Genomic DNA, 19105 nt, shown 5'->3' with positions numbered 1-19105 from the left:
AAGGGGGGGCTTGAGCCCTCCTGCCCCCACGCTAGATCCGCCCCTGTTGATGGAGATTTTATGTTTTCGTATTGCCACTGCTGAGGGTGCGAGTGCGACCGTGGATAATTTGATTGTTGTTAAGCTCTATATATAATCAGCCAACTACGATCCGAATTGAATAATAATGATCAGATGATCCATATCTGTTTTCCTTCAAGTAGCCTCATGTCTGATATAAACATATATGTGATACTTCTATTATACAATGACAGACAAATAACATGGTATGTTGGTAATACCGGTATAGGAAAAAAATCGTAGGTGGACGATAAACGCGTTTATCGGATTTTTTGGAAATTTATCGGATTCATCATTTTTCTTTCAAACATTTTTTAAAAAAAATTCTCAAACTGTACACAATAATCTAGATTATGTCCAAATAATCTAACAAAAAAAAGGAAGACATCATAACGTATAGAAATGAGAAGATATATGGACTAGGAGGAAGAGGATGGGCACGGATGCGAAGTTACTGATAAATTTCTACAAACCGGTCACCACCGATAAACACGATTATCAGATTTCTCGTTTTTTTTTCTTTCACCGATGAATTTTTCCCTAACATATGAGGATTTAGTTCATGACGGCTCGTTTGGTCTATAAGAATTGAGATGGATATATATTGATCTCATTTGCACATCTATTCACATGATTTAATCCATTTTCTGTTAAAAAATGCAACCTAGCACGTGCAATTTGATCTAGGATTTTTTTATATTATACCAAAAAAATCCCAAGCCATGCATCCTATATTATCAGCACCTTGGCATGCATGGTGGCGTGGCGGCTGCTCTCTCCCTCTGTTTGAGACAGGCGTCAGGCCTCAGCGATGGGGGGCTTCTATACATTTTGTGGAAGATAGATAAATCATTCATCTTTAAAATCCATTTGGCCCAATTAGCTACTGCAAATATGTTCAATACTTTAATAGAATTAAGTCAACATTTTTCTTAAATAGGTTCAACATTTGACATCAAAATGTTGAAACTGTGAAGACAAATTGTTGAAACTAGAATAACAAAATATTGAAATGGTAAAATCGAAATGTTGAACTTCTTCGCAGCTACTTCTTCTCCGGTGAACGTCTTCCCCGGCGGGATTTTTTACGGCGCAGCACTGGGCGGCGCGCGGCTCGGTACGGCGCAGCACCGGCGGCGGGGCCGAAGACAGCGGCGCAGGGGACGGCGACGCATGCGGTGGCCCAGTGCGGTGCAGCACTGGCAGCGGCGCACGGCGCACAACAGCATGGGGACGGCGGCGCGCGGCCGCGGGACGGCGGCGTGCGGCTGTTGGGGCAGCGGGACACGGCGGCGCGGCAACCGGCGGTGGGTGGCGGCGGGCAGGGGCATGGGGACGGCGGGCAGTGGGAGAGACGAGGGAGAAGGAAGAGGGAGGTGGGGATTAGGGTTTGAGTGGGATCCAAGAATTATAATTGATTTGCACGAATCTCAAACACTGGAAGATGAGTAAGAAAAAAATTTCTGGAAGATATATAGAATCCAGCTCAGCGACAGAGCTATTGCAGGGGGCTCCTATGTGTTTTCCGGAAGATGGATAAACAACTTATCTATAAAGCTCACTAAGACCCAACTGATGACCCATTTAACATTTTATTGAAAAAAAATGTTGAATCAACATCTCAAAAATGTTGGACCAGCATCTTAAAAATGTTGAACCAATATCTCAAAAATGTTAAACTAACATCTCAAAAATGTTGAACCAATTTTAAAAATGTTGCACAAATATTTTTTCCTCCGTCTTCTTCTCTGGTGCCGGCGGTTAGCGGCAGCGCGGGGTGCGGGCGGCGCGCGTGGCCCGCGGCAGCGCGTGGCAGGGCGCATGGCCCGCGGCAGCCGGCAGGGGTGCATGAGGTGCGCGTGGCCCGCGGCGGTCGGCGGGGGCGTGTGCGACGCCCGAGGCCGTGGCGGCGTGTGGCGCGTGGCCGGCGGAGCACGCGGGGCCTGCGGGGCACGCAGGGCGCCGGTGCGTGGAGCACGGCCGGCGTTGCGGCAAGGCGCCGATGCCGCGCAGCGCGCGGGAGGTGCTGGGGAGAGAGAGAGGAAGGAGGAGGGAGGGAGAGAGAAGAAGCTAGGGGTTAGTTGGATCCAAGGGCTATAGTTGTTTGTACGAATCTCAAATACTGAAAGTTGGATATGAAAAAATCTCGTGAAAGATGTATAGGATTCACCCTATTGCTGAGTCGTGTTAGCGGTGGGCCCGGGTGGCCCAGTTCGTTGCCTCGTTCGGCTATAAAATGCTCGGGCCGTTCACAGGCTAAGCCACGGCCCCCGGCAGTGACACGCAACAGTTCACAGATCTTCTCTTCTCATCGTCTCTCTCGCCAACTCAAAACGATCGCCATGCGTCCACCACGCTCCCAGGTGCCCACCGCGGCGCTGCTCGAGCTCGCGGTGGCGCTGGCGCTGGCCTCCGCCGTGGCGGCCCGCCACCCCTACGCCATCGTCCCGCCGCCGGCGGAGCGGGCGGAGGAGGAGGTGCGGCGCATGTACGCGGCGTGGAAGTCGGAGCACGGCCGCCCGCGCCCGCCCGCCGGCAACTGCGACCTGGCCGGCGGCGAGGAGGAGGACCGGCTGCGCCTGGAGGTGTTCCGCGACAACCTCCGCTACATCGACGCCCACAACGCGGAGGCGGACGCGGGGCTCCACGGCTTCCGCCTAGGCCTCACTCCCTTCGCCGACCTCACCGTCGAGGAGTACCGCGGCCGCCGCGGCGCGCCGGGCAGGGAGCACCCGCTACCCGCGCCGACACGGCGACCAGCTCCCCGACACCGTCGACTGGCGCCAGCTCGGTGCCGTCACCGGGGTCAAGAACCAAGCGCAATGCGGTCCGTGCTCCGCTCCATTAATAACTTCGCTGACGAAGTGGAGCTGCTAGAGTATTTCTCCTCCGGTAGTCCGGCGAGTTATCTGATGATCTCTTGGCCGTGAGCGATGCACGCTGGTGGGTGCTGGGCGTTCTCGGCAGTGGCAGCCATGGAGGGGATCAACTCGATCGTCACGGGCAACCTGATCTCCCTGTCGGAGCAGGAGGTGATCGACTGCGACGGCCAGGACAACGGCTGCAACGGCGGAGAGATGCAGAACGCCTTCCAGTTCGTCATCGACAACGGCGGGATCGACACCGAGGCCGACTACCCATTCACCGGAACGGACGGCACTTGTGACGCTAACCGGGTCGGTACTGCATCATCTAACAACCTGCTGCACTAGATTGCAATTTGATCGGAACTGATGATGATCGAGGTCGATTTGCGTCTTCTTCTTCAATTGCAGGTGAATGAGAAGGTTGTGACCATAGACAACTTCGTGGATGTGGCGACCAACAACGAGACGGCGTTGTAGGAGGCGGTGGCGAGCCAGCCCGTTACCGTCTCAGCTTCTTTCATTCACAAAATGGGTTAGTAGAAGCGGCCATTCACAAAAGGTGGCTTCTTGATTACTTCTTCTTTGTAGCGTTACCCACAGTCTTACTCCTTGTGGCCTTTGCTTTCTTCCCTGTTGCATCCTTCGACTTGTTTCCTGCAGCCTTGCGCTTGTTCAGTGCTGCCTTGACAGCTTTGGATGCAGTGGTGGGTGGAATAGGCTGTGGAACAGGTTGGTTGGCTGCAATATAAGAACAATCTGGCGGAGATCCTAGAGGTTGGTATGGAGCAACAATACTTGAAGCCTGCAGATTTAGCATGGTGTCAATGAAAAAATGATTGCAATGTAAGAATAAGTTTTTGCCCACCTTACCTCTTGTATCATTTGTGATAACATGGTGTCCTGAAGTTGAACATGTGCAGCTTGCGAGTGACCAGTTTCCGACAAAGACACTAGGATCAGAATGCATGCATGTATGATATTATAAAAGCATTTGTGACACTATGAGAGCATGTATGAGGTAACACTATTACCTGGGTGATGACAGGTTCATCATCTAGCACATTTTCATCAATAACAGGATTTGGATTGCTATGAGCAATAGGATTAACTCCCAGCTTCCTAAGACTGCATCCAGCTCTATTGTGATGTTGGCCTTTGCACCAGCTACAAGTAATGATAACACCATGTCTGGACAGCTTTGGGCCATCCTTGCCTTGCACCTCATGGGGCTGCTTCCTCCTAGATTTAGGTGGCCTCCCAACCTTTTTCTCATACACAGGTGGTAGTACTTTAGGTCCATTGGTCTTTTCCCAATTGTTCTTGTCAGCACAAGGCATTATATTAAAACCATACACCTTGCTGAATGTTTCAGTGGAATAGCATACTGGGAGTACCTCCTCGGCAGGAATCCTTTCATGCCTAAGACAGGCCACAGCATGGTTGCATGGGATTTCTGTCAAATCCCATCTTCTGCAATCACATGTCTTGTTGCAAATATCAACAATATAGTCAGCACCCTTATACTGCACTTGGAAAATGCCCTTACCAGCTGGCATCACATAACATAGGTTAGCATAGTCTGAATTCTTCAATAGCTTCTTTCTGATCTTTGGACAAACAGGTCATGTCCAATTCTCATTGATCTCTATCTGCTTGCTGTAGAATCTAATCATGAGCTGTCCCTTTATCCTTTCAAGCATACTGAGTATTGGCAGCTCTCTTGCATCAAGTATATACTTGTTGAATACTTCACAACTGTTATTAAGAAGGATGTCGCACTTAGGGAAAGTACTGAAAAAAGCCCTTACCCAAGTGTTTGGTGGCATTTTCTCAAGCCAAGCGTGTGCATCAGAGTCAAGAACCTTCATGGCCTCCATGTTAATATTCCACTGTTGAACAGAACTCGACCTAGCACATGCCCATAGCTGATTCTTAAGATTCTCACCTTTGAAATGTTCCTGGAAGTTTTGGTACAGATGCTGGACACAAAACCGATGCTCTGATTCTGGAAAGACTTGTTGTACTGCAGGTATGAGACCCTGCATGGACAGAAATTAATGATCATGAGAAATAAATAATGGCATAAGAACTTGCAAGAAAATAATATGAAAAATGTGACTAATTACCTTTTGTTTGTCAGTCATAATGGTCCAGGGATATGTGTTGCCAATGTTGAGCTCTTCTTTGAGTGTTTCTAGAAACCACTTCCATGTGCTCAAGGACTCTACTTCTACTACTGCCATTGCTATTGGAAATATACAGTCATTTGGGTCAATTCCCACAGCAGTTAAAAGTTGCCCACCAAATTTAGTCTTGATGTGGCATCCATCCAAACAAATAATTGGTCTGCAGCCACTTAGAAATCCTCTCTTGCAAGCATCAAGTGCAAAGTACAAGTTGTTGAAGTGCCCATCTGATAGCCTTAGGAACAATGTGCTACCAGGGTTAGACCTTCTACATCGTTTTCATTGTCCAAAAACTCTGGATCATTAACCCCCTCAGGTTCAGCTGCAGGTTTTGGTTCTTCATGCCACTCGTGATCAAAGAAGAGAACAAAGTTCTTCACCTTATCAGCAACTGCCTTCATCACTTCAATGTCATGATCAGATGCTAAAGTCCTTAAACCATCAGATAACTCCTTGCCAGGCAATAACCAATACACTTTTAGATTTCTGGGACTAAAACCATAGTTAAGCAGCATGATGAATTCCTCTATCCAGAAATAAGACCAACTACTAGCTTCCACATTATCAAACCAATCCAACTGTCCACCTACATAGGCACGGTCAACTCCAATGCCACTAAAAACTCCACCATGGTGAACTTCTACTGAAAAAATCTTAGATTTGGGACCTACAACAAATAAGCTTACTTCAGAAACCCACAAATCGCTTTACCAGGACCATAAATCCCTAACATGCCAACAGATATAACAAACCCTAACCCCTGATAAACCAATCTTTCTACCTACAACAGTGAGGTATGACTCGAATCCTAATTTATTACTACCAGAGAAGATCCTAAAGCCATGAGGAAGAGGGGCAGTCACCGTATTTAGGGGGTGGTTCCCCTTCCTTTCGCCTCCGTGGGGCCATGGGGAAGAGGACAAGGGTGATGGAGACACCCGCCCAACCCTCTCCCCACTGTCGTGGTCTTTGGTTGGGCCAAGCAACAGCCTTCCTCGTCGTCGCCGCCGCTTCGTGTTCCTCGCCACCGCTGCCGCTTTGTGTTCCTCGCTGCTGCCACTATGGTAGTCTGATCGATGAAGAGAGGAGGGGGGGGGGGGGGGGGGGCGAAATAAGAGTGAGGAAACGTCAGGGGGGGTTCTGCTTATTTTACCTGTGCCCAGACTTACATGCACGCCCCACGTGATAGCAAAGGCGGCAAAAATCCCGCCAAATCCACGGTGTCAGCTGTCGGACGCGCGCGGGGGCTGTTTGGACCGGCAATGATACAATAAAACAAGTTTAGGATGTTGAATGCACGTTTTGCAAGTATCGGGACCGGGATGAGAACGCGGAACAAGTTCGAGGACCGCCGGTGAAATTTACTCAATTTCAAAATATGGAATCAAATAGGACTGCCTTTCAGAATTAGGGATTCAATTCGTGTGCTTTTCAGAATTTAACTCCCAACTCATGAATTGTTTTATTTTAGGGGTTTTCCATCCATTTCTTTAATTTTGCATTTTTCCCTTTTCTTTTTCTTTTACAGCCCATCTAAAATGCCAATCCTACCCCTGCCCCTACAGCTCTTGAATGATCCGTTCTGTTCTCTCGTTGACTTCTCCCCCGAAGACACGTTCATCGACAGCCCTCATCCCGGCCGCCGGCGCTGCTGTCCCATCCGCCTCCGGCGAGCCTCTCTCTGTTCCCCTCCTATTGCATCTCACGACTCCCCCTCAGTTCCATTTTTTGGCATGCCGCATGCATCCGCATCCGCGAGCAGCAGGTCTAGGGTTAGGCACGGTCATGTGCCGCTTGCTGTGGCAGCACCAACGGTGCTTGCTGCTACGGCACCTCCGCCACTTGCTGTTGCGCCGCCGCCCCTCCTCTCAGCTGTTGCCCCGGTGCCTCCTCATGCTGTTGAATCATGAATATGTTAGTTGTTCCCTAGAATTCATTAGTTTCAGTCCAATTCTAATCAATTGTTGTGGATCAAATACTGATTGATTTCAGTTTAATGCAGATAAGAAGTGTATGAAGCTTATTTCCTGGAAAAGAGATTTATTGGGCAAAATCTTTCGATGAATGCTGTCCCTGAATTGATGCAAGAATTGGAACAACTGCAGATGGGATTAGATGAGGTCAAGGAGGAGATGATAGAACCTAAAATAAGTAGCTGTTGTGTAGTTATGGGATGCATCAATATAGTCCTAGTGGTGTTTGGCATCCTTTTGTATGTACTGAAGTAGAAAATGATGTGTTGTGTCAGAAGCCATCTTATGTTGTCTGTTGGATTAACTATGCAATGAAAGGCGACCATCTAATGTTATGTGTTGTGTTACTTATGCAATGAAATTATCAATCTGAGCCACTTTTCGTTTGAAAATTTGACAGCATGTTGCCTTAACATATGAGGGGAATTTTGACAGAAAGTTGTCTTTTTATATAAACATCCAGGTTGACCAAATTTCATATTCATAGCAAGATTTTTCAAACATCCAGATCCAAGTTTCATGTCCAGAAATGGACAAAAATAATATTACAAAAGCAGGCATGCAGCCATACAGGTTCAATGTTGCCTGTCAGGTTCACATAATTATTTCAGCCAAACAAACATATATGAGATGTCCCTTATTTGGTTGGCTTCCTTGGAGTGAGCTTTTTCTTGACAGCTCTCTTTGCTGGAGACTTTATTGGACTACTAGGAGTGGTTGCATGGTGTAACAACCCTGTGTTAATCGTCTCGTTAATCTTGAGTTAACTCGCTAATCATGGACTCAAATTCGTCGTTAGCGCTAATCGTGTTCGCTTAGTCAACATCTACTTAGCGATGTTCGATCTCGTTTTTGTCCTTGATCTGAGTTCCAAATCAACTTCCGCCCAAAACGAAAGTTGTATATCTTTTAATCCTCTACAACTTTTATTTTGGCCAAATTTCAAGTTTCTTTATGGAATTTGGACTTTCAACGGGTCAAACTCGAGTCATTTTTGTTTCACACGAGTTCACTGTAGCGACAGCAGTTCCACTGTGGCCGCCCATGCCGGCGTCTGCCGTCGGCGAGCGTCGCCACACGTCGCGACCGCCGGTGATCCTCGTCGCCCGAGCGCCGTCCTTATCGTCGCGAGCACCCTGGAACCTTCCCGTCCCAGTCCGTTCCTCTCTTTCTTCCTCAGTGCACGCCGAGCTCGAGCAGAGCTCGCCGCCGTTCGCCCTCCCGGCCCTAGCTCGCCACCCCGCTCGAATCCTTCGCGTCCTGAGCTGCGCAGCCTCGCCGTCCACCCACTCCGACCACCCACGAGCGCGGCCGAGCCCCTACTCCGACGAATCGAGCCGCAGATCGTCCCGGCCGCCATTGCAGTTCACCCGAGCTTCGCCCTCTTCGTTGAGCTCCCACCTCCGGCACTTCCCCGCCTAAAACGAACCCTCGGTGAGCACCACAGCCACCTCCTCTCGCTTCCCGTCCTTTTCCCCGCCGAAATCCGCCACCACCGCCGCCGCCGCACCGCCGCGCCGCCATGGCAGCGCCGCCGCCACCACGCGCGTGCCGCGGGCCGCTCTGCGCGCGCCCCGCCAGCCACCGTCGCGCGCCCCACAGCCGCAAGCCGCCGCAGCCCGCAACCCCCGTCGCCTAGCGCCGCCTCCGCCGCCGGCCGGGCCGGAACGGCCGTGCGCCGCCGTGCCCTGCCTCCGCGCCGCCGCGAGCCGCGCTGAGCGCGAGCCCTGCCGCGCCGCCGCGGGCGCCGGCCCCGCCGGGCCGCCTGGGCCGCGGGCGGGCCAGGCCGCACCGCTGGCACGCCGCGGGCGGGCCAAGCCGCCGCCGCCGCCGCGGTGTCTGGCCGCCTCGCCGGCCACGGCCTGGCGCGCGGGGAGCAGAGGAGGGGGGCGGGTCGGGCTCACTGACCAGTGGGCCCCGGCTGTCAGCCCCCTTTTATCTTTATGTTTTTGAGATTTATTCCTTTAACTCGGCTGAAACTTTGTAATTGCGTAGAAAATCGCAGAAAAATGCGAAAAATACCAAACCAATTTTGTTAGCTTTCTAAAATCATGATCTTCAGAGGAAAAATGCTTAATCATGCATTTTATCACTTTTGCTCTGGTGAAAATTCATTTTATCTTTAACCTAGTTTATTTTGTACCACTTGTTCTATAACTCTAAAACTTATGAAAAATTTGCAGTGGCTTTATCCTTTCATGTGTAATCCACGGTAAAATTTTCATATGCTTAGCCTTTGTGCGTGGTTGTACATCTGTTAGTGTTTGCTTTCCTTTTCTAGGGCTAAAAGAAATGTGTTTCTATATCATTATTTGTTGGAAAAAAATTCTTTGGCATGCTTTACTGTCTTCGCATTACGCTGTTTAATTGTGTTGCTAGATCATGTTTGCAAGTTAGGGTTTTGCTTATAGTTTGCCATAGTCATGCTCTTTTCGTTAATTAAGTGTTGTCAGTTGTTTTTGGCAGGAAACACTTCAGGCTAAATGTTTGAACTTTGTTTTCGCATCGTAAGCATTTATGCCTTGCACTGAGTTCTAAATTGTTGCATGACATATTTTATTCGTGTAGACGCCACGACCAACGCTGTCCACGAGCTAGTTGCTGAGCCGGTCCAGGAGCCACGAGCAGGAGCGCAGCAGGAGGACGCCGTTGAGCACGCTCCAGCAGACCTAGTTAACCCCGCTGACCTGCAAGGCAAGCCCCGGAGCATAACCATAATTTAAATTATGCATTGTTTAATTAAGTATTGTGCATTTATGTTCTAGGAGTTGAATGGAACCATAGTATGCATGTTTTCCTAGGTACCGTGGGCCTATACTAGTATACAGGTGTCGGTAGAAATGCTCTGCTAAATAGGATTTCGGTAGAAGTCGAGTGATTACTGTCACTCGCGAGTTTAGGATCTTGATCCCTTAGCCTTGGCTTTGAAATGTTTTGTTGAGTAAGAGAATTGGAGACCGGGCGGAAGTGAGTTGGATTAATGGTATAGAATGGTTGAAAAGAAATCTCCGCCTGTGTCGTTTGAGGACCGTTCCGTTGTTGGCAGTGATGACTGAGTTTGAACAGTACTAACCACATGCCGGAAGTAGGAGGTAGTCGAAACCGGTAAGCTAATTACCTGATTTGCAACGATACTTTGAATCGCGACCTGCTACTCTGGGAGTGGAATGATGGCGGGTGTGGGAGTGTATGTCGCCTCCTAGTTCTCTGGGAGTTCGCTGTGAGGGACCCTTCACCCGGGTTTTGGCAGGCGTGATTCAGACGTCGGGGGTGATGATGGGAACAGTTGACGTGTGTGGCCCGACGGGGTTTACGCGTGTCGTGTGAGTTAGGTCCACCTTGCAAGGTTAAATCGGATCGATTCGCCGTCTCTCTCGGTTAAGAGAACCTTGGTCACTTTGTCACATCGTAGTAAGAAGTTGAATTGAAAACGGGATGGAAAAGACTAGTTTGGAAGTTACTAAAAGATAATCTGTTCCACCATGTGTGCTTTAGATGAATAGGCGAACTTAGTAATACTTGGTATACTAAATGGAGCTAAAATATTGAAAGTAAGGATTCACTTCTAGCAGCTTTTCAGCAAAAGAACTCCAGAGCCAAAAAGCTTTGCATGTCTAGGTAATGGGCTAAGTATACCCAGAGTCGGGTAAGCCTTGCTGAGTATTAGTATACTCAGGGTTGTTGTTGTAACCCTTCTGAGCAGGTTGTGTCCCTGCGGACTTCGAGGAGATCTGTGCGTCCTGGATTGGACAGCCGCTTCCTCCAGGTTGGACCGTCGAGTGGGCCCCGTCTTCCCCGTGAAGATTGGGCAGGTTGGCGTCACATCGGTGGGCAGGATGTGGAGCTCACCTTTTATCGTCGTCGTAGCTATCGTATTGTATTCGAACTCAGTTTTAAACTTCCGCTGTGCGTTTGAACTCTGTTGTTTGTATTTAAGACTTTTATGTAAAACTGGTGTTGTAATTTAATTTGAAGATTTCTGTATGCGGATAACACCTGTGCTCGTCTTCGTACGGGTCTAAGTGCAATTGTGATCTTGGAGTACAGTAGTTTAATCGGGATTTTACCCGACAGCCTGTCAGGTTACACCGTTTTAAGTGCACAGTAACTGGATTAAGTATTAAGATGATGGTTAGTGCATTTAAGCCGGTTTAATTTGGACGGTGCTGCTACACATGGCCACTTGCTGCATCTCTAGTTTGGCTACATAAATAGAGGAACTGTAAATCTCTTGAAAAGAATAGTAGATAAAACAATTGAAGCTGCAGAAATTGTTTTACCTTCTTGTCATATGGCCAGGGCTAGAGTTGCTAACTGCATATTGGCTCCTTGTTACAAGGTGTAACATCCCGAAAATTCACCCAAATAAATTACTCGCTAAAAATATATTTTCAAAATCTTTTCGACGCTGAGCTCGAATCATTTCAAATTCTTCTTCCGTCTGAGATCCCAATTCCTCGAAATCCTTCCCGGCGTTTTCGCCGTCCGACACCGAAATCAATCGCCGCCCCATTTCCTCGTTCCGCGTGTCGCGCTGCGTACCGCTCGACCGCCATGCGTACTCGATCGACCCCGCGGTCGCTGCCGCGAATCCCGTCGTGTCTCTCTCTCTTTCCCCTCTCTTTTTTTCCTTTTCCCCTTTTCTTTTTCTTTTTCCCTCCATTCTCCTTCTTCCTTCTCTCCTTCCTCGTACGCGCAGCACGACGCCGAGCTCTCTACTCGACGCCGAGCGCCCCCACGCTGGCCCCTCTCCCAGCGCCGAGCCCCCCGGACGCGCCTCCCCCGCTTGCGGCCGCCCTCTGCTCGCCCCGTCCCGTCCCGTCCCGTCCCGTCCCGCTGCGCCGCCGTACCCACTTGCCGCCTCGGCGCGCAGCACGGCTGAGCCGAGCTCGGCGACGCCCCGCCACGCCATTGGCCGCCGCCCCCTCCCACTTGTGCCGCTCCCTCGGCCCACCTGTCCTCTCGCCGCCTCGCCACGCTACACGCCACCGCCCAGTGTCACACCAGCACCACCGTCGGCCCCAACACCATTAATTGCCCGTCCTCTAGCTCACCGGCCAGCCACCGCTCCCTCCTCTCCCCTTGCCCTCCCGGCCTATAAATAGGTCCCTTGCGACGTCCACGACTACCACAAACCGCCCACCACCGCGTGCCCCCTCTCCTCGGCCTGCAACACCGCCACGCCGAGCTCTAGAGTCGGCCGCCGCCCGCCACCATCGCCAGCCCTCCTCGCTGCGCCCCGGCTCGAGCCGAGGTAGGGGATAGAATCCTCTTGGTCCCCTCTCGCTCCCCCCCCATCCTTGGCCGCCGCCGCGCCTCCAGGACGCCGGCCCAAGGCCACCGCCGTGTGCCGCCCCCTCCCCTATTTTCGGTCGGCAGGAGGAAGGAGAAGGGCAAAATTGCCCAAAGGCCCCTCCCCTCCTCCCTTTTCTATTAAAAGCCCTCCCCCCTGTTTAGGTTCTTTTGCCAAAAAGGCCCTCTCTTATTTCTTTTAATGAATAAGCCCCTCCACTATATAAAATATTTATGAGTAGGTCCCTGTCTAATTTCCAGAGTAGTCCGAACCTTTACCAAAATTCTAATCAGTCCTTTCTTTCCAAAAGTATTTACAAATAGGTCCCTAGACCCCGGATTAGCCCCTAAACTTACCTTTAACTTATCATTTCATGCGCCAAAAATCCTCTGTTTGCCCCGAAACTTTACCACATCATTTCTAATATAATTTCGGCCGCGCCATATCCATATCTCCTGAAAATATTTTTCCCATATCCATATCTTAATTTTTTCCCGATTCGAACTCAATGATAAAACCTTTATTTCTTTTTCTTTATTGTGTGTTTGTTTGTGTGTGCCTTAGATCACGGTGTGAACGAGGAAGGACCCGTCGACGAGCAGTGCTGCGAGCAAGTGTGCAAGGACCAGTACCGCGACCCCGAACCCGAAGGACAGTACTCCGATCAGGACTTCCCGAAAGGCTTTTTGAACGGCAAGTTCAATCCCATCCTTTGATGCATATTTTGTCCCAGTTTTATAAACACAACCTATTGGTCTATTTTATAAAACTGCATATGTTTTTACTGCTGAGACATGGTTGGATAGCCACCCTTGACTTGTTATAACCTTTCCTTGACCACCTAGATTGATGTCTACATACGATTCGTTCTATGTGGATGTTAATCACCGCTAGAATTGTTTAGGACCTTATACTCGTTCTACTACACATCAAATATGATTATTTATAAAGAAAAATGTGTGAGTATGTGGGAAGGGAAAAGGTGGATTTGTTGAAAATAAATGAAAGATGTGTTTTGATGAGATGAATGGTATTTCTGTGTGAATTGCCAAAGGGTGTGCTCGTACCCTTGTGGTTGAGCAAGAAGGTTGGGAGATATCCGTCTTGTCATGATTAAGGACCGAGTTGATGTGTCATCTTGCCTGACTCAACTATCGTGCAAACCACTTGACAGTTGTATGTGCCAACGGCTTAGCATAAACCCTACTGGTTAGCCTGATAGTCATTAGGAGAGCTGAGAGCAACGAGTGATCAAGGAGAAGGGATAAGCTCTGTGTGACTTATGCCCCGGTTAAACCTCGGTGATAGGTCAATGACTCCTTGGTGGATCCCGTGTTGGCTAGTTAGGTCTAGCTAAGGTGGGTAATGACTTTGTTGAGATCTGCACCGATACTAAAGTGATCGTGCTGTGGTACCCCTCTTGTGGGTAAAGTTGCACACCTCTGCAGAGTATCAAATCTATTCGAATAGCCGTGCCCACAGTACTGGGCGAGTTACGATTTGGTCACACAACTAGTGTTTCTTCTGGGGATGGTTGTGTTAGCGTGAGTTGTTTTGGGAAAAGCGTCCGGCAGCTGTGTCGTGTGCTACGGCGAATGAGGAGTCCGGTAGCCACTATTAAAATCTTAGATCCTGTGTGGATCAACCCCACCGGCTATAAAAGAATGGTTTTAAGAAAAACACGGTTTCAAAATAAACTCATACATAAAAATTAGCTTTCCGCAAAATTAAACCCTAGTCGTATCCTTGATTTATCCTGTGCATGTATTCTATTTATACCCCCCCTGTGGGTGTGGTTGGACTTGCTGAGTACGTTTGTACTCACCCTTGCTTAATTTTTATAGAGAAAGACCCAGACTTTATTCCCGAGGACGTTAAGTAGGGGTTCCGTTCTGTACCCAACCTTGCCTATGGATAGGGTCACCCGCAGGAAGCTTCGTATGACGCAAGACTCTGATGACCTCTTCGTAGTTAACGTTCTTATTTGGGTTTTAGTTGTTATCCTCGCAGTAGTGGAGCTTCATTGCCCATTACCGCGTAGAGTTGTACGGTGATGTACCATCTGATGTAATAAATGTGTTATCAGCCTCTTGGGACTGATATTTGTATCACATTTGAATCACCTCTTATGAGGGGACCCTTCACAGGGCCAGGACTAGATGTGACTTCTCCAGATTGCCTTGCCATCTTCTGTTTTTTTGGTGTGCTGGTACTAGCATCTCCTTTCCCTGAACCCAAGGGTCTTCCTTGCTTTGCACGACTCTTCCTGCAAATATAAATCAGGTGAGATTACAATATATGTTGGCACGAAATAAGCAAATTTAAGTCATTTATACCTTTTTTGGGTCCATTCATAGGACACTTTGGTGATGATGACCTGTGACCATGTTGGAAGCAAGTCTTACATTGAACCTTCCATGCACCTTTGGTCTTAGATTTATCTCCTTTGCTCTCTAAACACCCAGGTATCCTGTTCTTCCTCTGTCTCCCTACAGCTCTCTTTGCTAGAGGAGGCAATAATTTGTAGCCAAATTCCACCTTGGGCCATTGAGACTTGTTTGGTAATGGTTTAATTATTCCAGCATAAACTAGCCTAAAATGGTAGACTGAAAAGTATGGGTGGAGAAAATCTTCCATCTTAGGATTTCTTGTTGTAATAATGAGTGCCAAATCATGTGGGCACGGCTTTCCTGATACCTGCCACTCCCTGCATGAGCATGTCTGATTCTTTAGATTCACCACCTGTCTTATGACCTTGTGGGTAGTAGTGATCTCAGTCACCTCAGCTTCATCCCTACCACCTTCTTGAACCTTTAAGTGTCCTAAGTTCCTACTTAGTACATTGAATTGCCGAACAACAATTGGAAGCATAGTGTGGCCGTGAAACTTTTCACCTATTTTTCTCCTTCTTGCATAGAGTTCCATGAATTTGGACCTTAGAGTGTCTGCAAGCTCAGCTATAGGAAGGTCTTTAATGTCTTTGACCCATCTATTCCAGACCTCTGCAGCATTGTTGGCAATATGCTCACACTTAATCTCTTCTGAAAATCTGCTCCTCGTCCAAATCAGACTATGATGTTTGTCCAAATATGGCTTGACCTTTTTACTTACTGCATACATCTTATTCATCAAATACTCATAATATTCTGGCTGATATGTCCTGGCAGCAAGATACATCCTACCAAAAGTAGGACCTTGAAATTGTTTAACAAAATTTTTCATTAAGTGAAAAAAGCACTCTCTATGCTCAGCCCAAGGGTACACTTGCTTTATAGCATTCTCTATGCCCTTGCAAGCATATGAACTTATAGCTAAATAAGGTGGGTTGCCAATTGCCTTTTGTAGTTGCTGCAAATACCAAGTCCAGTTATCTGTTGTCTCACTATCAAAAAATCGAAATGCAATTGGAAATATCCAATTGTGTCTATCTAATGCAACTGCTGAAGTCATGTGCCCATTCCATCTGCCATTAAATGCTGTGGAATCTATAATCAAGTATGGCCTACAACCATTTAGGAACCCATCAATGCTTAGTTTAAAGCAACAAAAGAATCTGTGGAAATACACACCATCATCTTTATTTATGACATCTATTTCTACCACACTTCCAGGCATTTTTAGCTCTACCTCTGCCTTGAAGTTGAACAACAAAGCAAAACTTTCTTCCCAGGTGCCAAATATCTTTTCAGCTGCAATTTGCCTACCAGCCCACACTGTTCCATATCCTATTGTGACATTATATTTTTCCCTGCAACTCTTTTTGCAGTTTCTTTGCACCCATGTTAGCATCCTTCTTTAGAAAGGGAATGGCCTTCTCTGCTACCCAATGAAATGAAGCCATCTTGGTCCTAACTCTTGCAGTAGATGCACAAAAATGATCTCCTTTGTTCAGAGTAACCTGCATAATTGAATAAATGTTAATTATAGGCAAACAACAACTATTAAGTAAAGAAGCACTAAATATGGCTCTTTATTTAACATATATAAACAAATGCAGATTATACCCTGACTTGCTTCTCATCAAGCATCAACGTAGCCACAATAGCCCATGGACATCCTGCAGCTTTGCAATATCCCCTAAAATTATCTTTACAAGATTTCTCTGTTCCCAGCTGAAACTATCCCTTTATAGCATGTTGCCTCACTGCTGCCCTGAATTCATTCATACTAGCATAGATGGTTCCAACTTTCATTGGAGGATCTTCCATGTCATAGACAACTGACTCCTCTCCAAGAATTGTATCATCAACAAGTAAGCCTTGCTCTTCTAGTTGCTATCCAAAAGAGCAGACCCATTTGCAGCTTCTTTTTCAGCTACAATCCTTGCCTGCTCTGCTCTCTCATCCTCTGCTCTCAGCCCAACAAATTCATACATAACATATTCATCCATCAATGTGACAGGAGCACCTATCTGTCCTTCTGGAATTGGCACTATCTCTAGGCTGTCCCAATCAATCACATTTCCAACATCTAGAGGATCAGTTGAATCCACTTGTGTGCCAACATTGTCAGACACGACATTACTCATGCCTCCCTCTATAACAGTAGACTGCATTTGTCCAGACTTGTCCTCGACATCAAAAAAAAGCTTCAACTTTTTTTCTAAAATTCTTTGAAAGAATGCCAATAATAAAGCTGCGTCATCACCCAAATTTCTTTCCCCGCCGGTACACATATCAAATTCAGATATCACAGGGTGCTGGGAGCTTCCCCAAGTCACTCTTGCTGCCAAGTCCTTTTCTAAAGATAACATGGTGTAACAGCAATAGTCTACAACCCATTCATAGTATTTTCGCGGCACATCAACAGAGCTACCATCATCCATCTTTGCTAAGAACTGAGAAATCTGGACCGACAATCTAAACGCAGCATCCGGATCAATCCTACCGTGTACCGAGAAAAAAAACAAGTATATGGATCAGTAAGTTCCTCCAAATCGAAAGAAACTGAAACTGTATGAAACCCAACCAGGACAGTGATTAGGGAGGAGAGGCCTTACCCGGGAGGTAAATCGGAGGGATCCATGTCCATTCAGCCCATTCCGCCTGTGCGCATCTACTGGTTGTGTTCCTCCCCAGGAACCCTAGGAGCGGCAGCGCAGGAAGGAGAAAGCGAACAGAACGGATCGATTCAATCGTGAGAGGACAAGAGCTGTAGGGGCTGGGGTAGGATTGGCATTTCAGGTGGGCTGTAAAAGAAAAAGGAAAAAAAAGATGCAAAATTGAAGAAATGGATGGAAAACCCTTAAAATAAAACAATTCATGAGTTGGGGGTTAAATTCTGAAAGGCCCATAATTCTGAAAGGCAGTTCTATTTGATCCCATATTCTGAAATTTCTCGTTCGAAACGGGAGGTAGTTTTTCGGGGGCCCTGGTTTTTTCGCGGGCTCGCGGGAGTGACAACCAAGTGGTTTGGGCCGCGCAGGTCGTTGCCTAGTGGGTGAAACTTGGGCCACAACAGCATAAACCGGGCCTGGACCGTCTCGCCGGCTCCCTAGGCTGCAGGCCCACATGCAGCCTGCGTTTTCCAATTCCATAGAAAAAAAAAGCTTCCCCTGCCACTCATTGTAACTTTTTTTTTCTCGCGAGAGCATTGTACCTTTTTTTTCGTGCGGGAAAAAAACATTGAATACTAGTCGTGGTGCAGATGAGGGTCAGATACGTGTGTGGCTCATTCTGCACGTTGCCAAAGTTCAGAATCAGGCAAAGCTTCCGAGTCTAGCGATCCACCGGCGCCTCACTGCACACACAAGAGAAAAGGCACGCGACCCAGCCGATGCCTTCCTCCCCCGATCACACGAACTTCTTTACACGCCCATCACACACCTTGTGACCCGACCCGACCACCCCAAGGCACAGAAGAAGCTAGGTAGGCAGCTAGCGCACGGCCACTAGCTCTCAGCTCGCCTCTCGGCCCCCCCGGCAGCCGCCCAAACCAGGCGTGGCTCTCGCTCTCGGCCTCCAGAGCACGGAATCGCAGGGACTCCGTGGCTCCCATCGCACTCGTGAGCAAATCCGCTCAGCCCAATCGCATCCACCGCCATATCAGCCGGTCGAAAAGCTGGAGAAAAAGAAGCGCACCGGGAAGCCGGCCGCCCACTTTCCCCGCCCCAGCGTGCGCGCGAGGCCGTTTTCTGTTACTGAAAGCTCAGGCTTTTTCTACCGCATCGGCAGCAATAATGCACTGCATGCAACTAATGATGAATGATGTGCATTATTCAGTTATTCAGCTACGGAATTCTCTGAATCTCGATCTCGTGAGTTATACATGGTAATCTCCAATGCCATTGCAAGTTCAGCCGTTGCTTTCATAAAAAAAAAAGTTCAAAAGTTGCAATTCCGTGGCGCAAAAACCTGTCAGTGATTCAGGCCCGGAATTCTCTGAATCTTTGCGTTTCTATTGGCATGGCAGCATGAAAGTACCAGGAATTCCTGCATGTCCTCTCCCCTCTTTTGCTATGTATGGGAACCTGAACTGAACACCGATGAGAGGCTAATACAGTCTGTCCCTGGACTCATTTACCTGCGGCCGAGACTGTCAGTCAAGATGGTGCCTGTGGTCAAAAGGAGCTCCCCGTAATCTCGGACTCGATCCGATCTTACGATGCATTCTTTTCGGTAACAGGGTGACAGAAGCACGGCCCTCGATCAAAAGCCGTCTCCCCCATCTACACGCGCGGCCGACCGAGCCTTCTGGGCGGCGAAATCGCCACCCATCCATGCTCCC

General features: G+C 48.3%; 3 protein-coding genes, 1 long non-coding RNA gene and 1 pseudogene across 7 annotated transcripts; 3 read left to right on the top strand and 2 right to left on the bottom strand.

Moving 5' to 3' along the window:
• Nucleotides 1-2342: 2342 nt before the first annotated feature.
• LOC120668611 lies at nucleotides 2343-3049 on the top strand (annotated as a pseudogene).
• On the top strand, nucleotides 2994-3404 carry LOC120669487 (low-temperature-induced cysteine proteinase-like). The gene is made up of 2 exons (XM_039949229.1): nucleotides 2994-3236; nucleotides 3336-3404. The coding sequence occupies exons 1-2, from the start codon at nucleotides 2994-2996 to the stop codon at nucleotides 3402-3404; spliced, it is 312 nt and encodes a 103-aa protein (XP_039805163.1).
• On the bottom strand, nucleotides 3298-6201 carry LOC120668610. 2 transcript variants are annotated; one of them, XM_039948355.1, is made up of 5 exons: nucleotides 5977-6201; nucleotides 5054-5780; nucleotides 3960-4966; nucleotides 3798-3867; nucleotides 3298-3729 (listed from the first exon to the last, which is right to left on the bottom strand). In XM_039948355.1, the coding sequence occupies exons 3-5, from the start codon at nucleotides 4481-4483 to the stop codon at nucleotides 3499-3501; spliced, it is 825 nt and encodes a 274-aa protein (XP_039804289.1). In that variant the 5' UTR covers nucleotides 4484-4966; nucleotides 5054-5780; nucleotides 5977-6201; the 3' UTR covers nucleotides 3298-3498. The 2 variants fall into 2 exon arrangements, with proteins under 2 accessions (XP_039804289.1, XP_039804290.1); XM_039948356.1 differs by lacking the exon at nucleotides 5977-6201 and having other exon boundaries at nucleotides 5054-5968.
• A 488-nt stretch (nucleotides 6202-6689) lies between these two features.
• On the top strand, nucleotides 6690-7429 carry LOC120668609. Its single transcript, XR_005672496.1, has 2 exons — nucleotides 6690-7027; nucleotides 7116-7429. It is a non-coding gene; the product is annotated as an uncharacterized LOC120668609 (long non-coding RNA).
• Nucleotides 7430-14400: 6971 nt separating this feature from the next.
• On the bottom strand, nucleotides 14401-17555 carry LOC120668605. Of its 3 annotated transcripts, XM_039948348.1 has the most exons (5): nucleotides 17379-17554; nucleotides 16384-17262; nucleotides 16007-16277; nucleotides 14716-15881; nucleotides 14401-14645 (listed from the first exon to the last, which is right to left on the bottom strand). In XM_039948348.1, exons 3-5 carry the CDS (start codon nucleotides 16099-16101, stop codon nucleotides 14521-14523), a joined length of 1386 nt encoding a protein of 461 aa, XP_039804282.1. In that variant the 5' UTR covers nucleotides 16102-16277; nucleotides 16384-17262; nucleotides 17379-17554; the 3' UTR covers nucleotides 14401-14520. The 3 variants fall into 3 exon arrangements, with proteins under 3 accessions (XP_039804282.1, XP_039804280.1, XP_039804281.1); XM_039948346.1 differs by having other exon boundaries at nucleotides 14716-16277; nucleotides 17379-17553; XM_039948347.1 differs by lacking the exon at nucleotides 16384-17262 and having other exon boundaries at nucleotides 14716-16277; nucleotides 17379-17555.
• Between the last annotated feature and the right edge of the window lie 1550 nt (nucleotides 17556-19105).

The sequence above is a fragment of the Panicum virgatum genome, chromosome 4N, assembly GCF_016808335.1.
Source record: "Panicum virgatum strain AP13 chromosome 4N, P.virgatum_v5, whole genome shotgun sequence".
Classification (NCBI taxonomy): Eukaryota; Viridiplantae; Streptophyta; class Magnoliopsida; order Poales; family Poaceae; genus Panicum; species Panicum virgatum.
This window is presented reverse-complemented; position numbering and strand designations above follow the sequence as displayed.

What these genes read in the sequence shown, in the direction of transcription:
- LOC120668605 (XM_039948347.1), bottom strand. Translation starts at nt 16,168, where the DNA reads ATGCTAACATGGGTGCAAAGAAACTGCAAAAAGAGTTGCAGGGAAAAA. An exon ending in TATGAATGGACCCAAAAAAG is followed by an intron (nt 14,646 to 14,715) that starts GTATAAATGACT and finishes TTATATTTGCAG; the next exon opens with GAAGAGTCGTGCAAAGCAAG.
- LOC120669487 (XM_039949229.1), top strand. Translation starts at nt 2,994, where the DNA reads ATGCACGCTGGTGGGTGCTGGGCGTTCTCGGCAGTGGCAGCCATGGAG. An exon ending in GCACTTGTGACGCTAACCGG is followed by an intron (nt 3,237 to 3,335) that starts GTCGGTACTGCA and finishes CTTCAATTGCAG; the next exon opens with GTGAATGAGAAGGTTGTGAC.
- LOC120668610 (XM_039948355.1), bottom strand. Translation starts at nt 4,483, where the DNA reads ATGCCAGCTGGTAAGGGCATTTTCCAAGTGCAGTATAAGGGTGCTGAC. An exon ending in GATGAACCTGTCATCACCCA is followed by an intron (nt 3,868 to 3,959) that starts GGTAATAGTGTT and finishes AGTGTCTTTGTC; the next exon opens with GGAAACTGGTCACTCGCAAG. An exon ending in TATCACAAATGATACAAGAG is followed by an intron (nt 3,730 to 3,797) that starts GTAAGGTGGGCA and finishes CTAAATCTGCAG; the next exon opens with GCTTCAAGTATTGTTGCTCC.